We start from the raw sequence: 13,106 nt of genomic DNA, 5'->3' as shown, positions 1-13,106 counted from the left end.
GTTCGGAGTCGGCATAAAACATGTAGGTCCCGTCCGGCCAATTTGTAGGGAAAAATCAAGAGGAGCACGACGCAAATTGGAAGAGAAGCTCGGCCTTAGATCTCTTCGGAGGTTATCGCGCCTTAAATTTTTTTTTTTTTTTTTTTACCAAGGTTTCATAAACTCAGCACTTGTAGATGTTTTGTTTGGACCATCATATGTAATTACATATTTTATTACGTCGTAGGTATTGTTGCTTTTTGCTTTAATGAATTTATACGTTCATACATAATATCAAACAAAAATTTTTCGCTTTTCTTTTTAAATATAATTCTGAATTTTACTGCCAAAAAACGTTTAAAAAAATTGGAAGGGATACCTAAACACGTATTTCGGTATCATTATTAGTAAACCGCCAACTATTGATTAATATTATTAAAAACTAAAAGGTAATTAGAACAAACATTTGCTAAATTTAAGTTTTTTCAATCAATTTTTTGAACTAATTGGTGTACGAGCGCTGTCAAAAATTTTAGCTCATACAAGCTTATGGAAACGTGCGTAACGTGCGCTGTATATACAGAGAAAATTTAAAGTAGAGATGTTGTGTGCGCGAAAAATAGTGTGAGGCAATTTTCACGTAACTCTAGTAGGACACATTCAACATTCCGTTCTCGTCTTTTCGGCTGTGTGGACGTGCAGTGTCATCCTCGGTTCAACTGCAATATTCTTAGAATTTTTTGTTTGAAAAAATTAAAATAGGCCTAAAAGTGCGTGCTGCTATTTTAAATACCAAACGTGTTATACAAAACGCGAAATGAGATGAAAGAAAATTCTCGAAAGTGTATCAAAGAAATTAATAACAGGCGTGTGCCACTGAAAATACAAAGAATAACAAATCTTTAAAGTGAAATTAATAATTATGTAGAAAATAACAGAATTAAATACAATGAAAAAGGCATGGCTACAAGCCACATATTGAAAAAACAGCAGTGCTGGCGTGGTGCCAATTAAAAAAACCAACTATATATACATAACGGGATAGTGGATAAAACATGGCTTCAAGCCACGTATTTAAAAAACAATGAGATGAAAGAAAATTCACGAAATGAAATTAATGAATTAAAAATAAACAAAACACACAAGAATAACCTGGCACTTGGAGTATCATTTCTACTCCGCCATAATCAGCTATTCTGACAGCTTTAACCCTAGAATATCATACTTATTTTTAATACATAAACATCATACTTCGTCGAATCGACTATGGTAATATTTAAAGGCGTACAAAGGATGTCTCCTGTTTAAAAAAGATGTTTAAATTTGTATTAATAAATTCTTTTTAATGAATTTTAATGAAATAAGACAAAAACAATTTAGCTTTTTAATATCATCTATACAAAAAATCAGCAAAAAAAACATATAATTTAAGGAGGAAAACCAAAAACAAAAACATGCTTCGTCGTTTCGACGAAGTATGATATTCTAGGGTTAAAGCACAAAAAAAAGGACACATTCACCACTCACCGCAGCAGAATGTGTTAAACTCCCTCTGTCTGTATTTGTTATTTAACAATTATTTGTACACTTTTTATTCAGCTAATCTGTTCAGAATTTTAATTTTTACTCTCTAAAACTCCAATCAGTGTATTTTGTGTGCTTAAATTATGTTGAAGTGCCCTACTACAATTTTAGCCATCATCCAGTCAGTTTTCTAGTTTCGTTTTATCTGGCTCAGGATCTTAGCGACGAGATAATGACTTTTGTTACACTTCACTGCTCTACGCTGAAGTTCGCGCATGCAACATCTTTATTTTCAACGTGTTTGGTATTTTTTTTATTAAAACTTTTGTAACGTTTTACAAGAGGGTGCACCACTTAATTTTTATCAAAAATTATCAAAGGTGATATCAAAAGACGCGTCTCGAACTCCGTATTTAGAATCTGGAAGCGAAGATTTAAATTTTTATTTCTGTCGAAAGATATAAGCAAAAAATCGGTTCTAATTTTCATGTGGTTGTTGTTTTTTTTTTCAGATTTGTTGTACACACACACTAATGCAAAAAGTTGTTCTGCACGCATTTAGTTTTGATCCCCAAACCGGTGTCGGACCCACCCAGGGTTATTTTTTAAATCGCGGCCAAAGGCCGCCAACGCAGAAAGGTGTTCTGTGCAAAAAAACTGGATCGGGTCCCATATTTCCGAGCCTGTCGGATTCATTTTATGGTTTTTTCTGTAAACAACTTTCGACAGGAAAAATTTTTGATTTCCTGGATTCTTAAAAAGGAGGGCGAGACGCGTCTTTTGATACCACCTTTGATAATTTTTGATAAAAATTAGGTGGTGCACCGTCTTGTAAAACGTTACCAAAGTTTTAATTGTTTTCATCTTTATTTCTGTAGATGAAACTGATATGAGAAATGACATCGCCTGATGCGGCGTATAGCGTATTTCGCCTACGCTCGGGATTGTGTTTACAGCTTTAAAGTTGTACCTGAAATTCTATCTAACGCAGACTTAAGAAAAGACTTGTACCTTATAGATTTTTTTATATCATGGTTCATTGATATTAATGAATGTATTAGTTACAGAAAAAATAGATACGATGCAGCATAAAACATCTCAGAAATTACTGATAACAGAACTGTTCTTTACCGAAACCTATTTGCAAAAAGTATTTAGTATTGAACAGAACGTGGCAGAGTATACTAAGGTGATAAAAGTTATCAAAGTGAGCATAGTTACATACATAAGTATACAATTCTTAAACGTGGCAATCAATCATCATTGCAAAGTGTATTGTGTATTGTTTTTAGTGGATAATGCCAGGCCACCGTAATGATACAGTTAAAACAAATTTGGATGCAAGCTCCATAAGAACGTCTTAGAATTTATTCAGGCTCTCCTTAAGTCCACGTTGATAAACAAATGATCGATGCCCTCTGAAAGCTCGGCGGGGGGAAAAGAAATTTTGAAAATTAGACTAATTGCCTTTGCAGGGATGGCTATGCAGTAAGGATACATTTCACTTTATTCGAAACCAAAAAAGGTTTGACTTTCGAAATTTGGGTAACAGTATAAAAAAGGGGTCGACTGCTAATGAGTTGTCAGAAGACGCGTATTGACCTCGACAACAGTAAACCGAAATAAACCGTAAGATAAAAGTTTGGAAAAAGTCTAGAACAGGGGTCGATTACTAATATGCGTCTTTATTTATTTATATATCTACAGGACGGCCATCGTGGTGTGATGGTAGCGTGCTCCGCCTGCCACACCGTATGCCCTGGGTTCGCACCCCGGGCAAAGCAACATCAAAATTTTAGAAATAAGGTTGTTAATAGTCTAGTTGAGGGGTCGACTTCTAATACGCAACCAAAAATATCGAGAGAGGTGTCGAACGACGCGCCTTGACATCAGTATTAATAATCCGAAGGCGGAAAATAAAAATTTAACCGCGTTCAAAAGATATTAACGAAAAACCGAAAAAAGACCCGCGGGTACCTCCGAAACTGGGGGTCGGATCCATAGTATTTTTACGCAGAACACCTTTCTGCGTTGGCGGCCTTCGGCCGCGATTATAAAAAAGGTAATAGTCTAGTTGAGGGGTCGACTGCTAATACGCTAACAAAAATATCGAGAGAGGTGTCAAAAGACGCGTATTAACCTCGAGAACAATAATCTGAAGGCGGAAAAGAAAAATTTTATCTCTGTCCGGAGATATTTGCAGTTGAAGTTGGCGATTTCCATGTGGTTGTTGTTGTGTTGGTACCCACCAAAAAAATTGTGCATCACCGTGGCGGTAGCCACGGTTAAACCACACACCCGGACGTGGCATGGCGTAGCCCAGGGTTATTTTTTATAAGCGCGGCCTAAGGCCGCCAACGCAGAAAGGTATTCTGCGCAAAAATGCTATGGATTCCACCCCCGGTTTCGGAAGTACCCGCGGGTCTTTTTTCGGTTTTTCGTTAATATCTTTTGAACGCGTTAAAATTTTTATTTTTCGCCTTCGGATTATTAATACTGATGTCAAGACGCGTCGTTTGACATCTCTCTCGATATTTTTGGTAGCGTATTAGCAGTCGACCCCTCAACTAGACTATTACCAAAATTACCCTGGATGGGTCCGACACCGGTTTGGGGATCAACATTAAAACGGCGCAGGATACCTTTCTGCGTGTGTATGTGTGTGTGTACAACAAAACTGGCAAAAAACAACAACCATATAACAGTTTAACCGATTTTTTGCTTATATCTTTTGACAGAAAAATTAGGTGGTGCACCGTCTTGTAAAACGTTACCCAAAATAAATAATAATAATTATCTACACAATACAAACAGTTGATTAAAAAAACGGCAGCGATTTAATTTAGTCACGGTTATACCACACACCCGGACTTGGCATGGCGTAGCCCAGGGTTAATTTTTATAAGCCCGGCCTAGGGCCGCCAACGGAGAAAGGTGTTCTGCGCAAAAATACTATGGATCCCATCCCCGGTTTCGGAAGTACCCGCGGGTCTTTTCGGTTTTTCGTTAATATCTTTTGAACGGGCAAAAAAAGTTAACTTCCTCTTTCGGATTCTTGATCTAGACGTGAATACGCGTCTTTTGATACTTCACTCAAAAAAAAGGCCCCGTTTTAAGGTGGGGCCCCTAAACTGCACAATTACCAAAAAAAGTTAACTTCCGCTTTCGGATTCTTGATCTACGCGTCTTTTGATACCTCACTCAAAAAAGGCCCAATTTTAGGATGGGGCCCCTAAACTGCACAATCTTGGCCCAACTTTAGGGTGGGGCCCCTAAGCTGCACTAATACCAATGTTTTATTAAATCAATCGCGCTTTTGTAGCAACATGCACATTTATATATATATATTTTATTGATGGCATTACAAAGCTGTGCTGCCACATCAACAAAAAAAAAAAAAACAAATATAAATATTACCTTACCACCTTTCAGTTAATAAAGAAAAAGGAAAATATAAATATTTTTACTACTCATTTTGAAAAGTTGAAAAGAAATTCTAAAATAACAAATTAGGGTAATAGTCTAGTTGAGAGAGGTGTCAAACGACGCGTCTTGACATCAGCATTAATAATTTAACGCGTTCAAAAGATATTAACGAAAAACCGAAAAAAAACCCGCGGGTACCTAGGAAACCGGGGGTCGGATCCATAGTATTTTTGCGCAGAACACCTTTCTGCGTTGGCGGCCTTCGGCCGCCCTTATAAAAAATAACCCTGGGCTACGCCATGCCAAGTCCGGGTGTGCGGTATAACCGTGCCTACCGCCACGGTGATGCACAATTTTTTTGGAGGTACAAGCACAACAACAACCACATGGAAATCGCCAACTTCAACTGCAAATATCTCCGGACAGAGATAAAATTTTTCTTTTTTTGCCATCGGATTATTGTTCTCGAGATTAATAAGCGTCTTTTGACACCTCTTCCGATATTTTTGGTAGCGTATTAGCAGTCGACCCCTCAACTAGACTATTACCCAAATTAGAATTATGTCTCACAACAAGCACAAAAAGTATGAAGCACAAGAAACAAACTAAATGGAAGAAAATGACGCTACCATGGAAAAGCAATAAGTGGCCGACAATTCTAAGAAGGACACCTTTCCGTGAAGGCGGCCTTCGGCCGCGCTTATAAAAAAAAATCCTTAGCCGGTCCAACACCGGCTTCGCCAACCACACTATTTCTGAGTAGAACACCTTTCCACGTAGGCGGCCTTCAGCCGCGCTTATATTCATGTTTAATTTATCCAGTCTATGATAAGAAATAATCTTACAGATTTAAATCATCTGCATATAGAAGGAAAGAGGACGAAAAAAAAACAGGAACCAATATCATTTATAAAAAGCACAAACAATAAAGGCCCGAAAATGCTACTCTGAGGAACTCCAGACGTTGCATAAAAAGGGAGGGACTTGCAGCCCTCGATTTCAACACATAGAGACTTGTCCGACAGATACGATTTTAACCAAGATGAGAATACGGAATGAAATCCAATATACTCAAGATAGTAAGATTTGATGTGAAAATTTATCAAAAGCCTTTGAGAAGTCAGCATATATGGTGTCAACCTGGCAGCCATCCTTAAATTCAGAGATACAGAAATCAGAAAACGACCCTATATTAGTAACAGTAGAGTGACCAGCAACAAACCCATGTTGTCAATCGCCCTTTTAATGATAAAATACAACTTCTCCTTTATGATTTTTTCGAAAAGCTTTGAGCATACTGTGAGATTAGCAATAGGCCTATAGTTAGAGATGTCATTTTTATTACCGGATTTGAAAATAGGACAAATTGAGCTCCTTTTCCATCTATCGATAAAAGTTCCAGAGGACAGAGATAAATTGAAAATATTGCAGATAGGGGCGCAGAGAGTTAAACTACAATGCTTCAGTACGAAGGCGCAAAGGCCATCAGTGTCACAACTTAGCGAGGGTTTAAGGGAAAGCATAGCATTGCGAACATCATCCTCGGAGATAATGAGGGAACCAAAATCTATCTGATCACAAAGTCCCGAGTGCGAATGGGAGCCAACCAAACCTACATTGGCATCATCAAAGTTAGATTTAAAGAATTCCGCAAAAAGCTCAACTGTTTCAGTTGGCGACTGGGAGCTTACCCCATTAAAGGTCATGCAGATCGGAATATTCGTTGAACCAAGTTTGGAGCGGATAAAGTTCCAAAAGGCTATTGGATTTTCCTTAAGCTCATCTTCGAGCCTACGCATGTAGCGATTATAAAGAAATTTGTCGAGAACATTAAACTGCCGCACACTATTAAAGTACTGTTCCCTAAGAGAAATGTTTTCCTTATTTGCCTCATATAATTTATTGAATTTGTTACGATTTTTTTCAACCTCTTAAGAGTTATGTTATACCAAGGTAATTTATGCAACCTAGGCCTAAAACGAGGCACTGTACTATGAAATATCTCAGACAACTTCGATAAGAAAAGATCATAACACATGCTGACGTCATTAGAAAGAAATATATTTCCCCAGTTAAGTGCAAGTAAGACATTGTTCAATTCACTGAAATCAAAGGTGAGTTATCCAATGCAGTCAACGTAGGGATAGCAGCAAAGATATTTAATTGAATGACAAGCGGTAAGTGATATCTATCGGATGGACACACAGGAAGAGTAATCTCAGAGAGATCAAATATTAAATTCTCATCGACAAACACAAGATCAAGCAACCTCGAAAGAGTATTAAATAAATTATTGATTTGAATCAAATTGGAACTTAAAATATTATCTATAAGGTTGATTTCATAAGAACGCGTGACATTCGTAGGAGTTAGAATACCATTACATTGAAAGTCTGTCCAAACAATATTAGGCATATTGAAATCTCCGAGTATGCAAAAACTCGTATCCGGGTGGCTTTCGCATAGATTGACGATCTTCTCGACAAGAGATGAGTATAAGGAATCACCACTGTTCGGCGGTATGTACGAGCAACATATGAAAGTTGAGCTAGAGGAACTGGAAATACAGACGCACAGCTGATCTAGTAATGAATTAGAATGTAGAAGTTGAAACCTTGATGAATGCAGGTTTCTGTTAACTGCAATCAACACTCCACCCCCTTTCTTTTGACCAGTTTTCACGGAGTCTCGATCTTTCCGCAAGGAATAGCTTAGAGTCAAAGTATTCTTCATCAAAGAAGTCTTCATTGAGGCACGTTTCCACACGAGACGAAGACAAAAGAAAATCATTAGATTTGGTGCGCATGCCGCCGACATTTTGAAAGTAGACTCTCAAACGTGCATTCGATGAGCAAGTGTGGATATTACGATTGTTGTTGAGTTGATCATTACGTGAACCTACGATACCGATGGGTTTTCTCCGATTTTGGAAAAAACCTAAATGGCTTGATAGTGACTGTCAGGAGCAAACCTATCATCGGTTCAGGAACACAGATACAATCGATTCACAATACACATTCCTATATATACATATTAGCCGTGTTTTTTAACACGCGCGTATACGTTTCGTTTGCGCGTGTTAAAAAACGCCTATCTTCGCTTAGATAATGCTTAGGAGACCCATCTAGCGGCTGTGGTTAAACAACTAGCTACAGCAACACGGTGTACCGAAAAGCGGAGACGCAACGCTCTGATGGCCATAGGGTATAACATATAGCTGAATCAGTTGCGATGAATTGTGGACACACATAGAATACATAGAATTAGTGTAGAGGGTGACACAAAGACACATATTTCAGTTACATCTGAGTATAATGCGTATTGAAATTTAGTAGGACAAAATTTATGCGCAGCAATTTCAGAGGTGTATTTATAGTTTGTCCCTTAGCAGTCAATATAAAGTTTAAGCGTAAACGGATATACGCGTGTTAAAAAACACGGCTATTACTGCACAACCACTTTATTATTGTACACACTTGAATATATATATTATTAAAGATTATTCTAGACACGAAATATAATAAAACACATGCCTTCTCAATCGTTCTATTTTATTTAACAAAAGTAATTTGTACCAAAGTTAAGGTACATTACATGGTGCCGAAACCCGAATTAAAGCGAAAAAATGCCAGAATCAGCAACTAATAGCGAAAAACCGGACCACAATATTAGACCACCAAAAAGTTTTATCATTAACAATTACCAAAATGTGGCAAACGAGTGGAAATTGTGGCTTCAACAATTCGAGTGGTACGCGATCGCGACAGAACTGGATACTAAGAAACCAGAAGTGCAAGTCGCAGTATTCATGTCGTCGGTAGGAAATGACGCAGCAGTAATTTACAATACTTTTAATTTAACAGAAAGTGATAAAAAAAGCGTCAGCACAATCAAAAGCCGATTTACAGAATATTTTACACCCCAAATCAACGAAACGTACGAAAGATATGTATTCAACACCATCGTACAAAAGGAGTGTCAAACATTTAATGAATTCGTTACAGATCTAAGAAGCAAAATTAAAAATTGTAGCTACGGGACGTTAGAAGACACTTTAATTCGCGACAGAATAGTAGTAGGTATAACAAATGATACAACAAGAGAAAAACTACTAGCGGAAAGCAGATTAACCCTGGAAAAAGCAATAGATATATGTCACTCTGCAGAGCAAGTTAAGATGCAGGTAACAACAATGAAGCAAGCGGCCACAGTTGACGCCGTTACGTGGAAACAAAAAGCAAAATAAAAGAGACATCAAACAAACTAACAAAAAAGATGAACCCTTTCACTGCAATAGGTGTGATACTACGCACGGTCGCCGTAACTGTCCGGCCTTCAAAAAGGTTTGCCAAAAATGCAAAAGAAAAGGCCACCTTACCAACTGTTGCAAAAGCAAAACGGTCAACGAACTGGTCCAAGACCGAGAAAGCAACGATTACAAGTTTTTAGTGTCTACGGTAGGTGCGGATTTAGACATTGTGGACGTCGAAGACTGGTATGAAAAAGCTACGCTGGCTAAAAATGTAATGGTAAAGTTTAAGCTTGACACAGGTAGCCAGTGCAACGTTTTAAACTACGAAATAATAAAGAAAATAGACGTTCACATCAGTCCATCGCCAACAAAGCAATTAACATCGTTTTCAAACCATAAAATCCCCGTACTGGGTGAAGTGGTCATAGACACGCTTACTAAAAAACGAGAGGTACCCATAAAATACTTAGTTGTCAAAGCGGATGTTACAGCAGTGCTTGGTAAGTCAACATGTGAGAAATTGAAATTAGTGAGGCGTATTGAAACTTTAACGGTTGATGAAAACTTGTTTGAAAGAATTGGTTGCCTTAAGCAATACAAATACGACATAGACTTAATAGAAAGTCCGAAACTAAGCATATGCCCTGCGCGAAAAATCCCGCATACTATTAGACAGCAGGTTAAAGATGAGCTTGATAGTATGGTAGCGCAAAAAATAATTAAACCCATAACCAAGCCGACACCGGCTGTGTCACCCATGGTCGTAGTAAAAAAAAATAATAAAATTAAACTCTGTTTAGATCCATCGGAGATAAATATCCACTTACTACGTTAGAAGAAATTAGAGCCCGCATCCACGGCTCTAAGTGGTTCACGTTACTCGATTGTAAAAAAGGCTTTTGGCAACTGCAAGTAACACCCCGTACTTCAGAATATCTGACATTCAGTACCCCATTCGGAAGATACTCTTGCTTAAGAATGCCATTTGGGTTAGCATCCGGAAGTTTTCCAACAATTAATGAGTTCGTTGATGTCGGACGTAAAGAACGCGGAGGTGTCTATGGATGATGTTCTCTTCCATGCCACCAGCAAACTATAACTAGAGAGGATCACTCAAGAGGTACTTGACAAATTCAGAAAAGCAGGCCTTAAGCTCAATAAAGAAAAATGCGTTTTTAATACACAAGAAGTAAAGTTTCTGGGACATATAGTCTCCGCTGGAGGGGTAAAACCTGATCCCGAAAAAATAGAAATTATAACGAAAATTAAGCAACCGGAAAACGTGAAAGAGTTGCAATGATTCTTGGGTATGGTAACATACGTGTCGAAATTTATAAAAAATTTGGCAGATATCACCCAACCACTAAGACAATTATTGCGAAAAGATGTTGAGTGGGTGTAGGATACGCAACACAATGAAGCATTCAATAAATTAAAAAATATGTTGAAGAATCCACCAGTACTAGGGTATTATGACACGAAAGCGCCAATTTTGCTGTCAGTAGATGCCAGTAGTTATGCATGTGGCGGAGTACTAATACAAAAACAGAAGCCGATCACTTACTGTGCGAAATCGTTCACAAAAACTGAACAGGGCTATAGCCAATTAGAAAAAGAAGCAAACGCCATTCTAGTTGCATGTAAAAAATTTCACATGTACATTTGGGGTTGCAAAGATTTAACGATTGAATCTGACCATATGCCTCTTGAGACAATATTTAAAAAGCCAATTACAGATGCACCACCGAGATTTCAAAGAATCATGTATCAAATCCTGCCTTATAATCCAAAAGTCACTTATAAAAAAGGTACGGAATTGTATGTAGCAGATTTACTGAGCAGATACTGCGAAAACTTAGATAGTGAAGATTTAAATACAGAAAATTTACAAATATGTGCTATTGTACCATTCACGAAAAGACGAACTTAAAGCAGAGACCTCAAAAAGTAAAGAACTTAATGATTTAAAGTCAAACATATTAAAAGGATGGCCAGAGACCATCAATAAAGTGCCGGTAAATCTCAAAAAATATTGGTACTACAGAGAGGCTCTCAGCGTTTACGAGGACATAGTTTTTAAAGATCACAGAGTATTGGTTCCAAACTCAATGGTGCCATTAGTAATGAAACATTGCCATCTTAGTCATAAGGGACTACAAGGGACGCTAAAACTGGCCCGTGACAATGTATTCTAGCCAACAATGACCAAAGATTTAACTGAGTACATAAAAACTTGCAGTGCATGCAGCAAAATACAAAAAGATAATCAGATGGAACAAATAAATTTACAAGCAGCACCGAAACGGCCATGGAGTATTGTCGCTTCGGACATATTCCACTTAAGAGAAAAGGATTACATCCTCATTGCAGATAGCTACTCAGGATACTTTGACTTTAAACAACTAAACAATATCACCAGCTTCAACGTCATTAAAGAACTTAAGACATGGTTTGCTACCTTCGGCATCCCGGAAGTACTATTATCAGATGGTGGTAAACAATTTGACTGTAGCGATTTCAGGGCTTTTCAGAAAGAATGGAACTTTGAACATAGAATTTCGAGCCCTCATTTTCCACGTTCAAATGGTCTAGCCGAACGCTATGTACAAGAGGCAAAAAACCTGATGAAAAAGTGCCTCGAAGACAACACGGGCATACAGCTAGCGCCATAATAACTGAGTTCCAGCTTATATAGTGAGACCAGAAGGACACCACTCGTACAGAGTACAAACCGAGGATGGCGCCATATACAGAAGAAACACATGGCATCTTAAGCCAGCCACTTCATCCGTCGACGTTGATCCTAACTCGTCCACAGATCGTCCCACTGTTGAACCAAAAAACCAAAGTTCTTCGAGTCCAACACAGCCACCTACAGAAACCACAACACAACAGTGTTCGCCAGATGACGTGCCTAGTGAAGCTGAACCTTCCACGCCCGCTACACCACAGGATGCAGCTAGCCTGAATCATCCACCACGCACTCGCTCTGGACGTGTAATTAAAACACCCGCAAGGTACCGCTGAAAAGGAGGGATGTCAGGAACAAACCTATCATCGGTTCAGAAACACACATACAATCGATTCACAATACACATTCCTATATATACATATTACTGTACAACCACTTTATTATTGTACACACTTGAATATATATATTATTAAAGATTGTTCTAGACACGAAATATAAACAACACGTGCCTTCTCAATCGTTCTCTTTTATTTAACAAAAGTAATTTGTACCAAAGTTAAGGTACATTACACTGACATTGGAGGGCCACAGAGCAGGATCAAATAGCTTATTATAATCAGCTGAGCGCACACGAACTTTAAACGAAACTCTCACCAAAGAGTTGATGTCAGCATCCCTCCTTACTAACTTAAAACAAGCCAAGGCTGATGTATCAATTTTGATATGATCGGATATATATTTAACAATTTTTCCCCTGTGACCGAGGGTCTGAAAGATGAAATATGGATCCATTTATATGGCACAAAAACATCCAGCTCAGCATTGTTATTATTGCCATTAACATTTAATTCGTTTGGAGCACGTGCGCTTCGAATAGCTGTGGCAGGAGCCTTAGGTGATTTGCTAGTAGGGCAAGAAGTGACAGTGGCATATGATAGAATATTTGCTGACTCACTATTAGTAGCAATTGTCGAATTATTAGAATGAGTAATAACTAATCCACTCTGTATGGAATCGCCCGCTGGGGGTGCAGAACCTTTCGATCTCACCTTATTTTTTGCTGGCGTATTTGAAGAAGAATTGATTATGTTAGATGGCAGAGCATTTGACAATGATGATTGTGTAATAGTTGCAGGTGTAGAAGTAGAAGCATTATTAATGTTGGTTGTAAGAGCATTTGACAATGTTGATTGAGTATTAATTGTAGGTGTAGATATAGCTAAGGTTGCCAAT

The 13,106-nt window shown here is 38.0% G+C and overlaps 1 protein-coding gene across 4 annotated transcripts in view; it reads left to right on the top strand.

Moving 5' to 3' along the window:
- The first annotated feature begins 2,446 nt into the window (after positions 1 to 2,446).
- The window catches only part of Gale (UDP-galactose 4'-epimerase), a 245,840-nt gene continuing 235,180 nt past the window's right edge, over positions 2,447 to 13,106 (top strand). Inside the window, exon 1 of one of the 4 annotated variants that reach the window (XM_067791398.1) lies at positions 2,447 to 2,692. In XM_067791398.1, the coding sequence (XP_067647499.1) occupies positions 2,552 to 2,692 (141 nt within the window). In that variant the 5' untranslated portion in view covers positions 2,447 to 2,551. Of the gene's footprint in view, positions 2,711 to 13,106 lie in introns of all 4 variants that reach the window. The other 3 variants (XM_067791397.1, XM_067791395.1, XM_067791394.1) reach the window with 3 other exon arrangements.

This window comes from Eurosta solidaginis, chromosome 5 (assembly GCF_040869045.1).
Source record: "Eurosta solidaginis isolate ZX-2024a chromosome 5, ASM4086904v1, whole genome shotgun sequence".
Lineage (NCBI taxonomy): Eukaryota > Metazoa > Arthropoda > Insecta > Diptera > Tephritidae > Eurosta > Eurosta solidaginis.
Note: the sequence above shows the minus strand (reverse complement) of the source record. Positions and strands in the feature narration are given on the sequence as shown.